The sequence below is a fragment of the Eptatretus burgeri genome, chromosome 8 (assembly GCF_056783735.1).
Source record: "Eptatretus burgeri isolate ZD-2024b chromosome 8, Ebu_testis_v1, whole genome shotgun sequence".
NCBI classification, from domain to species: domain Eukaryota; kingdom Metazoa; phylum Chordata; class Myxini; order Myxiniformes; family Myxinidae; genus Eptatretus; species Eptatretus burgeri.
The window spans coordinates 70,560,650-70,574,239 of NC_140968.1; the positions used below are offsets into that span (position 1 = coordinate 70,560,650).

General features: G+C 41.1%; 1 protein-coding gene across 2 annotated transcripts in view; it reads left to right on the forward strand.

The window, feature by feature from the left end:
• Positions 1 to 13,590, forward strand: part of LOC147022002 (vasoactive intestinal polypeptide receptor 2-like) — a 75,262-nt gene that overhangs the window by 36,518 nt on the left and 25,154 nt on the right. For both annotated transcript variants that reach the window (XM_085892531.1, XM_085892532.1), the window contains exon 7: positions 4,860 to 4,980. In XM_085892531.1, the coding sequence (XP_085748657.1) occupies positions 4,860 to 4,980 (121 nt within the window). The remainder of the gene's footprint in view (positions 1 to 4,859; positions 4,981 to 13,590) is intronic.

The window sequence follows — 13,590 nt, forward strand, 5'->3', positions numbered from 1 at the left end:
TTCACGAAGATCCAAGCACAGTCGTATACCTCCTGTTTTCTGAGGCATATTGACAATAAGTGAAACCCATTTGGAAGTGTCAATGATCTCAATGATACCCGCTTCTTCAAGCGTTTTCACTTCTTGCGGCACAGCATCACGGACAGCAAAAGGTAAACGGCGAAGCTTCTGCTGGATTGGAGCCACATCGGGCATTATCTTCACTTTGTGTACAAGTCCTTTTGCATCGCCTCGAGTTCCAGTTACGTTTGGATTTGATGTCTGCCAAGTCAATGTTTGATGCACAGAGGTACTTTGCACTGATGCAGGAGTAACACATCCATTAACAATATTCAGTCCGAGAGCAGTGAAGAGGTCAATGCCGAGTATAGGTGTTCCAGAAGGTACAATAAAGAAATCAGTAGGCACAGAAACATGGTTGTGTCGCACCTCTACTTGAAGACAACCAACTACAGTAATCGAGAATGTCCACTTTTTGCCACACTGCCTGCAATTTACATCTTTTGCAGGACATCTGGGGGTAATTGGTTCAGTGCATTGCGGATCCACAACGATAACAAGTACTCTCTTGGCGTACCTGTCGAGCTTGTGAAAATTTTGAGTTTGCAGGTTCATTTGATGTGTCCCTGTGGATGAGGTCGCATCTCTATTGCCCCACGCTGGTACGTGCTGGTATTGTATTTACATCCTGAAAGGACGTCGACGTGCCGCACGTAGTCGATTTTACTTCCGCCATGGCTGATTCGATTTGTCCCGCCATTACGAGGGCTTTCTGCAGTGTAAGCTCTGGTTCCAAAAGTAACCGTTCACGTATACGAGCTGTAAGGGTTTGTTCCACGAGCTGATCTTGCATCATTTCATCACAGAGGTCACTAAACTCGCAATCTCACGTAAAACAGCAACGAACTGACCAGTCGATTCACCAGGCCTCTGTGCTCAATGACGAAACTTGTATCGTTCGAAAACAACGTTCACCTTTGGCATGAAAAAGGCTGTTAATGCACCGACAGCAGCAGAGTACGTGTCCCCATCAACTGGAAGAGTATAATGCATGCTGCCCTTCAGTTCTGAGGCAGTGTATAAGCAATGCGCGCTTCCTTGCATCAGAGAGTGCGTCGTCATTTACCGCCAGCATAAAGTTCTCGAACATGCACATCCATAAGGCCAAAAAAAAAAAAATGTTGCATTGTCGTAACCCGCCCGACCCTAAAAATTCCGCTGACTCTACGTTTTTTTTTTTGTTTTTTTGCTATCGAAAAATTTTGCCGACCCTATTTTATTGCTATTTTTGTTGTTTTGCTATCGTTTTCAAGTATCTTGTTGATTGCGGTCGCGATCGCAAAAACCCGGAAGTGTTTCGGACAGAACCCGCCGACAAAAAAGGTGGTACTCGAGCCGGGGGAGATTTTGGGAGGGATTTATTAGGAAAAAAAAAATATCCCGACCAACCTACCCTATTTTTCAGTGACCCATTATGCCAATGCAACATTTTTTTTTTTTTGGCCTAAGGTAAATGGCGTCGAAGGCTCACCCGGACTTGGTAAGGATGCGGCAGGCGATGTAAGAGCAAGGTGATCCCATCCTCGTCGCCAATATGTTGTGTAGCAAAGTCAGCCCACATGTAGGTTCTTTAGCTCAACCGTTTTCAATGGCGTCTCCTGCTGCCCTTACTCCACAGCTCTCCGACATCACTCTCAGTTCCGCTTCGTCAGTTCCGGTTCATCATGCATTCATTAATATTCATGTAACTCCCAATACTACAGCGGGAAATGCACAGAAAATGGCACGGAATCGCTCTCCACGTGGGAAATGCACCAGATGCTCAAAGACGACCTCTGTGGCCATGCACACGAGACAATTTGTGCGGGCGGTCTTTAACGCCAACAGCCCACCAGCCACCATCAAAGCTCTTTCTCATGATCAAAATCACTGACACCGCTCCTCTCTCAGCACCAGTTCTCCTCACAGCAAATGGTGCAACCTTCTTCTTCAATCGCAGCCTTCCTGATCATGTCGAGGAGAGCAAGCAAGCAACCCTCTGTGTTCTGACTGCTGTGTCTACTCAATCAACCTCCCTCTGATGTCACACCGACCAATCAGCCTCTGGGCGTAGGTAGTCTGTAGTCTGGGCGTACCATTCTTGGGGGGTGGGGGGTGGGGTTTTTAGTCTGCCGATTGTTGTTGTTGGAAGAACGTGGTTCCTCTTTGCAGCCGGCCTTGTAAATGCAAAAACATAGGAAAAGGTCACAGAGGGCAATCACATATTGGGATAAATAGCCTTAAATCCTGCCGAGCTAACACAATACCATCACCCCCTTCTCTTCCTTGTGGTGACACGTAACAATCTTAAGCTCACAGTTTTCCCTACCTAATTTACATTGAGATGTCCCCTACTCGTCCATGGCCCATGCTATGCTATACAATCCTATCTGTACAATGAAACTCCCCCATCTCCCCCACAAACATAACAGTATACTTAAGTAATCCCCTCCTCCCTCTCTACCTTTTTTGTAATAGATACATTCGTACTCCCTCACAGCTTTCTCAACGAAAGTCAAGAATCAATGCAGCCAATCTTTTCAATGACAGCATTGCCGAGAGGCTGAACTGATGAAAAAAGAAAGAAAAACCAATAGCAGCAAATAAACATTATTCTGGGAATAGAAAGAATACTGGAACATTTTCAAACCACATATTTATTTCCCCATCATACTTCTTCTGTATGCAATTTAAAATTCCAAGTCCAGATAAATTTAAAAAGAACGTGAGAGCACAGAGATTTATTTTTGTTCGTATGTTTTCAAAGAATCTGGCACGGTACATAATGAGCACGCGTTGACAAACTGCACCGACAAACCCACACGTGTCAACTTCAATGAATGTTATGATATGGGTACAATACCCAAGAGATGTTGTAATTGTAAAATTGCTTCAGCCATTATTGTGCTCGCCCGGATGACATTTATCAACAATTTTGAGGATGAACAAATGTTCGATTTTGTGATCTCACGATTTGCGACTTTAGTGATTATATTCTGGCATCTTTTTCATTCTTGTTACCCTACTAGGGTTTTAAAAAAAAAAAAAGTGATTCTTCACCATTGAGAGATACGGCCAAAAGCGATAAATAGCACGATATCTCAAAAAGTTGTGCACAGATTTGGAAGAAATTTGGTGAGCAGGTTGGGTGTGCAACATGGCAGGATTGATTCGATTTGGGTGAAGATCTAAATCCGGCTCCGATAATTACCTTCGCCACCACTTACACAGGAAATGTATATGTATATATATATATATATATATATATATATATATATATATATATATATATATATATATATATATATATATATAAATAATTGACTCTTCCGACACTCCTCTAGCTGCATAAAGCAACCCAAGATGATTTACACAAGGAAAGTGCTACACTGTTTCGAACCCATCCCAGAGTTCCTCCACAACTATAAAGACGTTCACACATCGTACACACATGAGAATCACATCATCAGCTACCAGACCGGTTTCATCACTTATTGGTGAATCGTCAGCGATAAATGCAGACAGCAATGCATACCAATGAGGCTCCCAAGCATGTACCACATGCAGTGGTACTGCAGTCAATAACGTCAAAAGCGTCAAAGCAGTCAATAAACTCGAGGGGGAGCACTCGGTAGAGTGGAAAACCTCTGCCGCCAATACTGCTGGGTCACTTAAGTGAACCTGATATCCTATTCCTTGGAGGTCAAAACGGATCAGACTCTACTGAACCACGATTGAATAAACCAAACTAGATTGACGCACATGTAGAAATGCCAAAAAAAAAAGTTGCAAAATATGTTTTTTTTTCTCTAACAATTTCTTTTTTTTGGGGGGGGGGGGTTGGAAATCACTTAAAACATGTAGAAATGCAAAAAACAAATTTAACTAGAGGGGGAGCACTCGGAAGAGTGCAAAACCTCCGCCGCCAATACTGCTGGGTCACTCAAGTGAACCTTATATCTTATTCATTAAATATGTCAACAGTGCTGACAGTTATAGTTCTTTTCTCCAACATTTTTTTTTTTGGGGGGGGGGGTTGAAATCAATTAAAACATGTCGAAATGCAACAAAAAAGAAATCAAAATTTTGTTGAAAAAAAAATTTGCAATTTCCCTCTCTCCATTTACAGGTGAGACATTTATATAATGTCTATTTTCTCTAACAATTTTTTGTAGGGGGGGAGGGGGTTGGAAATCACTTAAAATATGTAGAAATGCAAAAAAAAACTTTTTTTTCTCTAAATTTTTTTGGGGGGTTGGAAATCACTTAAAACATGTAGAAATGCAAAAACAAAAATTCAAATATTTTTTCAAAATGGCCGCCATAGCGGCCACATTGGACTTTGGACCAGGTCCAAAATCTAATGGCATGATCCTTAGACCATACCTAATCCCCCCACCAAGTTTTGTCGAAATCTGTCCAGGAGTTTTTCCGTAATACTGTTCACAAACAAACAAACAAACAAAGACAGGTGAAAACAGAAAACAGTAAAACAATTAATAAATAAACACCCAAGAACCTATTCCCTCCATTTACAGGTGAGACATTTATATAATGTCTATTTTATTATATTTATATACAAGGATTGTAAAAATGGCAGACGTGCATTTTGCTTTGTGTACATATCTGACAATAGCATTCGTTATCAAATAAAACATATCAGATTTATACAGACTGTTTCGAATCGAGATTCAAACTGAAAATTGTTTATATTATTTTGAAAATGGCTGTTCATATAATCTTTATTTTTTTTAATCTTTATTTATTTTGCCAAACTTTATCCCCACCCTTGTTTCTGCGTGGCACTGTGGATGGAGTAGGAGGCTGCACTGCACGCGCAACTACATCCATGTAAATTTCTTCTTTTCCTTCATTCTTCGGGGCATTTCCATCTTCATAAAGGACATTTTTGTCCTTCAAAAAGACTGTGAAACACCTCTGGTAACACACTCAGAAGAAACACCAACTAAAACATTAACTTGCCATATACGCTGAAAATCAAAGCTGTCTTTTCTATATGTATAAAGACTATGAATACATGATATTTTGTTTCTTGAATTATAAAATGACTCCTAGCTGAAATTATGTTATATCTCATAGTGAGAAAATAATTGCTGTATTGCCATATAAGTTAGCTGGCAGGGTAGTCTAGACTGTAGAGGTATGCACCTTCACCTCTGAGCTCTCCTGCTTGGTTTTGACCCTCAGCCCAGGTCTAAACTGTCATTCTGGTGTTTCACATTCAGGGTGACGCGTCAATGTGTGTGCCGTCTCTTGGACGGACATTAAACCGGGGGCTCTGTCTGCCAGCATTAGTTGGTGGACGCTAAAAATTCCACGGTGTTCTTTCACAAGAGGAGGTTAATTATCGTCGGCACCCTGGCCGAATTGCAAATTCCTGCCCAAAGACACAGGGGCACTGCATCAGCGGTACAGCCGTGCAGGATGAATTCAGAACTGAATCTCGAACAAAATTCATATAAATATTTGTCATCTCTCAATTTTACCAATGCAGAATCCCAAACACCGCTTGGCTTTCCAAGATGTTCTTGCATCACAACAGTGGACCTGCACTGAAGTTGTGCACCTGAAATTTGTTTGCTTTCCTTGACCGACTTTTTTCAGACTATGACCTAATTATCAAAAAACACCTTTTTGATCATAACTTGAATAATTTTTCTCCGATTTTCATGAAGTTGAGTTTTATTGATTATATTATCTTTAGTAATGGAGTTACAAATTATTATATTGAGTGGCATCAATGGGTAGTTCATGTTGTATCACCACCTCAATGCTATCTTGAATTGGATCGAATTACAAACTATCACCTGGTATTTCACAGGCATCACAGGATGCTGTTCTTTGGAGCAAATTTTAAGTCGTACTGCTAATACTTGGTAGTGCGTTTTGAATATCCCACAGTACCTTTGGAAAATAGTTGAACAGGGTATAATTATTTATTTCACGTACTCACTTTTGAATGAATCATTTAAAAAGAGGTCATTATGTGCCACGGTTCCAGCCAAATTCCAAGTTCCTGCAATAATCTGTGGAGGGCATCAATAGCATCAGAGCCACACCATAAATAATGAAGCAAATAGTAGTCAGGCATATCTGAGAGAGACAGAGAGGGGTCAGAGCAGTTGGCTTCCATCTTGTTTCTGCCAGTACATGCATATGCTTGTCTGTATTGTATCAAGGCGAGTTGAAATCCCTCAAAAACGTTTGGAAGTGGCTTCTGGAGTTTGTTCTTTTTTTTGTGCATCTTATTTGTTGGATATAGCAAATTACCAAACCTGACAATCCATCCATCAGCATTATACTCTGTACAGAGCATCGGTGCTGCCAAAGCAGTCTCCTGAGCTATTTGGGCACAATCCTGGACAGGTCACCACTCCAACACAGGATACTCAAATGGCTCAATCATCCCAGCAAGCTGATACTCATTTTGCTAACCTCAGAAGGATGACAGGCTGAGTCAACCCTATCTGGTATTAATTCAACAGCCGAGCAGGAGTAAAACTCAGGACCATGGGATCCCAAGCCCACCACCATAACCATTAAGCCAACACCAGGCATAAACCTGATAACATAGTTGGTTTGTAGAATTTTTCCTCTTTTCAAAACAAGGAAAAAATAAAGATAATCTTTCTTTCGCAACAGGAAGTGAAGAAATCATAAGCAAAGCTGATCCCGAATGGTTCTGCTTTTAGTGTGGTCATTAGGAATTTCCCACAGACTACTGACCACAAATGTTCAAGTTTCTTGTTTTGAATATCTGTCCGATAGCCCATTATTCTTCAATGAAAAAAACCTTTGCAAGAGGTTTCACGAAGTTCTTCTTTGTAATAATTGTGCTGGTGATGCGTCAAAGACCTGAGTGAGTGCAACTATTGACGGACCTTTTCTGAGCATTGGTAGGTGATCATTTAAGATCTATCAAAATGACCATTTCAGAATGACATAAAAGTGTATCAATTTCGTAATTTAAACATTCCACACACTGCACGTCCCTTCAGCCACGCTATATACCAAACCTCCTGATACGTTCCTCAAGTACACTGGTGTTGGCTGATATGTTTGTAAAACATGTTCCAGTTCGCTTTCTTTGCCTCCCTTGTTATGTGGGGGCTGTAGGAAAAAATACCCAAGACTGGAGGATAGAAAACACATCCACATAATGTCTATGCTGAACAGATGACATGAGTGGAGTGGTAAGCTTTCCCCATAGCATTATGAGCTTTACCCATGTATAAAGTCTTTTGGTTATTATCTACTCCTTGCTGACAAGCATTGTCTCATATCACCCACAAAGTAGCTTCTATTCTCAAGGCTGTGTTATATAATTGAGAAAAGCACCCTTTTGTTTTCTCACCCTTTTATTTACTCACCCTTTTGTTTAAGAACCATTTTGTTTATGCACCCTTTTGTTTAAGCACAATTTTGTTTATGCACCCTTTTGTTTAAGCACCATGTTTTTAAAGCACCATTTTGTTTAAGTACCATTTTGTTTATGCACCCTTTTATTTAAGCATCCATTTCTTTAAGCACTATTTTGTTAAAGCATCATATTGTTTATGCACCCATTTGTTTGAGTACCATTTTGTTTAAGCACCCATTTGTTTGAGCACGATTTTGTTTAAGCACGATTTTGTTTAAGTACCATTTTGTTTATGCACCCTTTTGTTTAAGCATCCATTACTTCAAGCATCATTTTGTTGAAGCACCATTTTGTTTATTCACCATATTGTTTATGCACTATTTTGTTTGAGCACCTTTTTTTTAAAGCACCCATTTGTTTGAGCACGATTTTGTTTAAGCACCCATTTGTTTGAGCACGATTTTGTTTCTGCACCTTTTTGTTTAAGCACCATTATGTTTAAGTACCCTTTTGTTTAAGCATCCATCACTTTAAGCATCCATTACTTTAAGCATCATTTTGTTGAAGCATCATATTGTTTTGCACCATTTTGTTTGAGTACCATTTTGTTTATGCACCCTTTTGTTGAAGCACCATTTTGTTTATGCACCATATTGTTTATGCACTATTTTGTTTGAGCACCTTTTTGTTTCTGCGCCATTTTGTTTAAGCACAATTTTGTTTATGAACCATTTTGTTTATGCACTCTTTTGTTTAAGCACCATTTTGTTTATTAACCATTATGTTTTAGCACCACTTTGTTTCCTCTCCCTTTTGTTTTAGCACCATTTTGTTTCCGCACCCTTTGTTTAAGCACCATTTTGTATGACGAGTACCAAATCGTTTTCGGAGCATACTTATTGAGGGAAAAATACCTTTAGCAATGTCCCCTGCATGTCTGAAGCCAACTTATCACGCAAGTATAATTTTGAATGTTTCTGATATTGGGCAATATTAACAGCTCGGTATTTCAACAAACACAATGCAACCTGTATTTTCTGAATGAAAGTTGATAAAAAGCTTAATGTTTAAAGGAGTTGCTGATCATTACTCAATGAAATATAACAAAATGTATGACATTTGAAAATACAGGTTCAAAAACAAACAAACAGGTAATATAGTGTGTTTCCTAAGTTTATTACTACTGCGTGCATGCACGTCTGGTGTTAAAACGTGTTCAGAAATAATATGCCGATGATGAAATGGCTTGAAAAATCGACGAGGAATTTCAATCAGATATTTGAAGGACTGCAGTTCTTTCAATAGGATTGAGGCATTACACACCTTGAGTTCAAATTTAAAATGCGAAGGTAGGATTTATTGTTAATGATTTGTTTGACTATTTAGTCTATAAGGTGCATCCTATAGTCTTAACTGCTAATTGTTTATAGTCCAGTATTTGTAAACCCACAGCCCAAGTGAAGCTATATCAGCACCTTGATGCGGCCCAAGAGGCATCCTGTTTTTGTTTTAATTAAAAAAAAAACCGATTCAAACGAGAGAATTCAAAGAAGATGGACATTGTTAAGTATATAGTTCAATTTAAATAAAATGATGTTAAAGATCGCAAAAAACAGAAATCTGGAAGTTTAGCACGATGAAGCAGTCTTATACACAACCCTTATACGCCACCCTATAGAAATGTGAAAGTACTGCAAAGCTGGATGTTCTTGAAGTATTAAGAAGGCGATTTGTGTTCTACGGTGTTCAAGCATATAATTCAATTTAAATAAGGGTTTAATGAGGTTTAAAGGCGTATAACTAAATTAATTCCAGGTTTTACCACCTTTTTACACAGTCTCAATATTACATTGATCACCCTATCACAAATGTTGCATTACAGTTATTCTTTCCTGTTCTATGTGTCCTTTATGACATCCTTTTCCTGTTTGCAATGATTCTCAATTTTGTTCAACTGCCAGACAGGCAGACAGAGGAAAAATATTATCTCACTCCTCTCTGCACATGTTTGTTTGGGACAATTCAGAGCCAAAGTATGGTAAAACGAAAGACTTGTTTTCCGATTCGTGTTCATAATTTAACATTCGATTTAAATATGTTGATTATCGTACATTGAAGATCCTAAACTGATAGGATGGACAGACGGACATAAACCAATTGCTTAACCTCACTTTTGGCTTCACGTGTGAATGGTAATTACCTTGTTGATCATCTCATCTTGAATCAATTTACAGCCTTGTTAATCACAGCAAGAATTGCCAGGTGCACAACTTATACTGCCCATACTTTACAAAACATCCAGACAAAACATCCAGATCCAGTACATACACCAATTTTGGTTCCCTGCGATTCTGATTCTGATGTACCTTACTCTGTTACAGAGCATCGAAGCAGTTTCTGTTGAAGCAGTTTCTTGGCAAGGGTTACACTGGGTAGTTTGCCATTGCCTTCCCAGCAGTTGTTAAGACAGGCATTTAGTATGGCCAACGGTGTCAGTGATAACTCGCCTACTCGTCACAAAGGACCGCGATGTCCACCAACTAATGCCAGCAGATACTAAAGCTTATCACAAGGGAGCAGTCTGAAAAATTTAAACCTTATCACAAGGGGGCAGTCTAAAGCTTATGACAAGGGGGCATTCAAAAGCTTATCATAAGAGGGCAGTCTAAAGCTTATCATAAGGGGGGCAGTCTAAAGCTTATCACAAGGGGGCAGTCTAAAGCTTATCACAAGGGGGCAGTCTAAAGCTTATCACAAGGGGGCAGTCAAAAGCTTATCACAAGGGGGCAGTCAAAAGCTTATCATAAGGGGGCAGTCTAAAGCTTATCATAAGGCAGGGCAGTCTAAAGCTTATCATAAGGGGGTGGTCTAAAGCTTATCACAAGGGGGTGGTCAAAAGCTTATCATAAGGGGGTGGTCAAAAGCTTATCATAAGGGGGCAGTCTAAAGCTTATCATAAGGGGGGCAGTCTAAAGCTTATCATAAGGGGGTGGTCAAAAGCTTATCACAAGGGGGTGGTCAAAAGCTTATCACAAGGGGGCAGTCTAAAGCTTATCATAAGGGGGCAGTCTAAAGCTTATCATAAGGGGGTGGTCTAAAGCTTATCACAAGGGGGTGGTCAAAAGCTTATCATAAGAGTGTGTTCAAAAGCTTATCATAAGGGGGCAGTCTAAAGCTTATCATAAGGGGGGCAGTCTAAAGCTTATCATAAGGGGGTGGTCAAAAGCTTATCACAAGGGGGCAGTCTAAAGCTTATCGTAATGGGAGCAGTCTAAAGCTTATCATAAGGGGGGCAGTCTAAAGCTTATCATAAGGGGGGCAGTGTAAAGCTTATCACAAGGGGGCAGTCAAAAGCTTATCACAATGGAGCAGTCTGAAAAGTTTAAAGCTTATCACAAGGGGGCAGTCGAAAGCTTATCATAAGGGGGCAGTCTAAAGCTTATCACAAGGGGGCAGTCAGCTTATCACAAGGGGGCAGTCTAAAGCTTATGACAAGGGGCAGTCAAAAGCTTATCATCAGAGGGCAGTCTAAAGCTTATCATAAGGGGGCAGTCTAAAGCTTATCCCAAGGGGGCAGTCGAAAGCTTATCACAAGGGGGCAGTCTAAAGCTTATGACAAGGGGACAGTCAAAAGCTTATCATCAGAGGGCAGTCTAAAGCTTATCATAAGGGGGGCAGTGTAAAGCTTATCACAAGGGGGCAGTCTAAAGCTTATCATAAGGGGGTGGTCTAAAGCTTATCACAAGGGGGTGGTCAAAAGCTTATCACAAGGGGGTGGTCAAAAGCTTATCACAAGGGGCGGTCTAAAGCTTATCATAAGGGGGCAGTCTAAAGCTGTTTCGTTATCATAAGGGGGCAGTCAAAAGCTTATCATAAGGGGGCAGTCTAAAGCTTATCATAAGGGGGCAGTGTAAAGCTTATCACAAGGGGGCAGTCTAAAGCTTATCACAAGGGGGCAGTCTAAAGCTTATCACAAGGGGGTGGTCAAAAGCTTATCCTAAGGGGGTGGTCAAAAGCTTATCACAAGGGGCGGTCTAAAGCTTATCATAAGGGGGCAGTCTAAAGCTGTTTCGTTATCATAAGGGGGCAGTCAAAAGCTTATCATAAGGGGGCAGTCTAAAGCTTATCATAAGGGGGCAGTCTAAAGCTTATCACAAGGGGGCAGTCTAAAGCTTATCACAAGGGGGTGGTCAAAAACTTATCATAAGGGGGCAGTCAAAAGCTTATCACAAGGGGGCAGTCAAAAGCTTATCATAATGGGGGCAGTCTAAAGCTTATCATAAGGGGGCAGTCTAAAGCTTATCATAAGGGGGCAGTCTAAAGCTTATCATAAGGGGGCAGTCTAAAGCTTATCACAAGGGGGCAGTCTAAAGCTTATCATAAGGCGGGGCAGTCTAAAGCTTATCATAAGGGGGTGGTCTAAAGCTTATCACAACGGAGTGGTCAAAAGCTTATCATAAGGGGGCAGTCTAAAGCTTATCATAAGGGGGGCAGTCTAAAGCTTATCATAAGGGGGTGGCCAAAAGCTTATCACAACGGGGTGGTCAAAAGCTTATCACAAGGGGGCAGTCTATAGCTTATCATAAGGGGGCAGTCTAAAGCTTATCATAAGGGGGTGGTCTAAAGCTTATCATAAGGGGGTGGTCAAAAGCTTATCATAAGGGGGCAGTCTAAAGCTTATCATAAGGGGGGCAGTCTAAAGCTTATCATAAGGGGGTGGTCAAAAGCTTATCACAAGGGGGCAGTCTAAAGCTTATCATAATGGGAGCAGTCTAAAGCTTATCATAAGGGGGCAGTCTAAAGCTTATCATAAGGGGGGCAGTGTAAAGCTTATCATAAGGGGGGCAGTCTCAAGCTTATCACAAGGGGGCAGTCAAAAGCTTATCACAATGGAGCAGTCTGAAAAGTTTAAAGCTTATCACAAGGGGGCAGTCGAAAGCTTATCATAAGGGGGCAGTCTAAAGCTTATCACAAGGGGGCAGTCGAAAGCTTATCACAAGGGGGCAGTCTAAAGCTTATGACAAGGGGGCAGTCAAAAGCTTATCATCAGAGGGCAGTCCAAAGCTTATCATAAGGGGGGCAGTGTAAAGCTTATCACAAGGGGGCAGTCTAAAGCTTATCACAAGGGGGCAGTCAAAAGCTTATCATAAGGGGGTGGTCTAAAGCTCATCACAAGGGGGTGGTCAAAAGCTTATCCTAAGGGGGTGGTCAAAAGCTTATCACAAGGGGCGGTCTAAAGCTTATCATAAGGCGGGCAGTCTAAAGCTGTTTCGTTATCATAAGGGGGCAGTCAAAAGCTTATCATAAGGGGGCAGTCTAAAGCTTATCATAAGGGGGCAGTCTAAAGCTTATCACAAGGGGGCAGTCTAAAGCTTATCACAAGGGGGTGGTCAAAAACTTATCATAAGGGGGCAGTCAAAAGCTTATCATAAGGGGGCAGTCTAAAGCTTATCACAAGGGGGCAGTCTAAAGCTTATCATAAGGGGGCAGTCTAAAGCTTATCACAAGGGGGTGGTCAAAAGCTTATCATAAGGGGGCAGTCTAAAGCTTATCACAAGGGGGCAGTCTAAAGCTTATCATAAGGGGGCAGTCAAAAGCTTATCATAATGGGGGCAGTCTATAGCTTATCATAAGGGGGGCAGTCTCAAGCTTATCATAAGGGGGGCAGTCTAAAGCTTATCATAAGGGGGCAGTCTAAAGCTCATCATAAGGGGGGCAGTCTAAAGCTTATCATAAGGGGGGCAGTCTAAAGCTTATCACAAGGGGGCAGTCTAAAGCTTATCACAAGGGGACAGTCTAAAGCTTATCATAAGGGGGGCAGTCAAAAGATTATCATAAGGGGGGCAGTCAAAAGCTTATAAGGGGCAGTCTAAAGCTTATCACAAGGGGGAAGTGTGAAGCCGATCGCAAGGGAGCAGTCCAAAAGCTTATAACAAGGGAGCAGTTTAAAGCTCATCACAAATATACCTGTGATTTGTCGAGGTTATGTGTTGCCTGATTACCACCATTCTCCCATGCGGAAACCGTTTCGGCCAGGTTTGTTACCTGTTGGTGATAGAATGTTAAACATTCGTTTTACAAGACCGGCAGGATTTGGATTCTGACCAGGGAAAGCCACGCTATCTTCTTGAGTGCGGCCATTCGTGAAGCACATTCCTTCGGTGCATCGG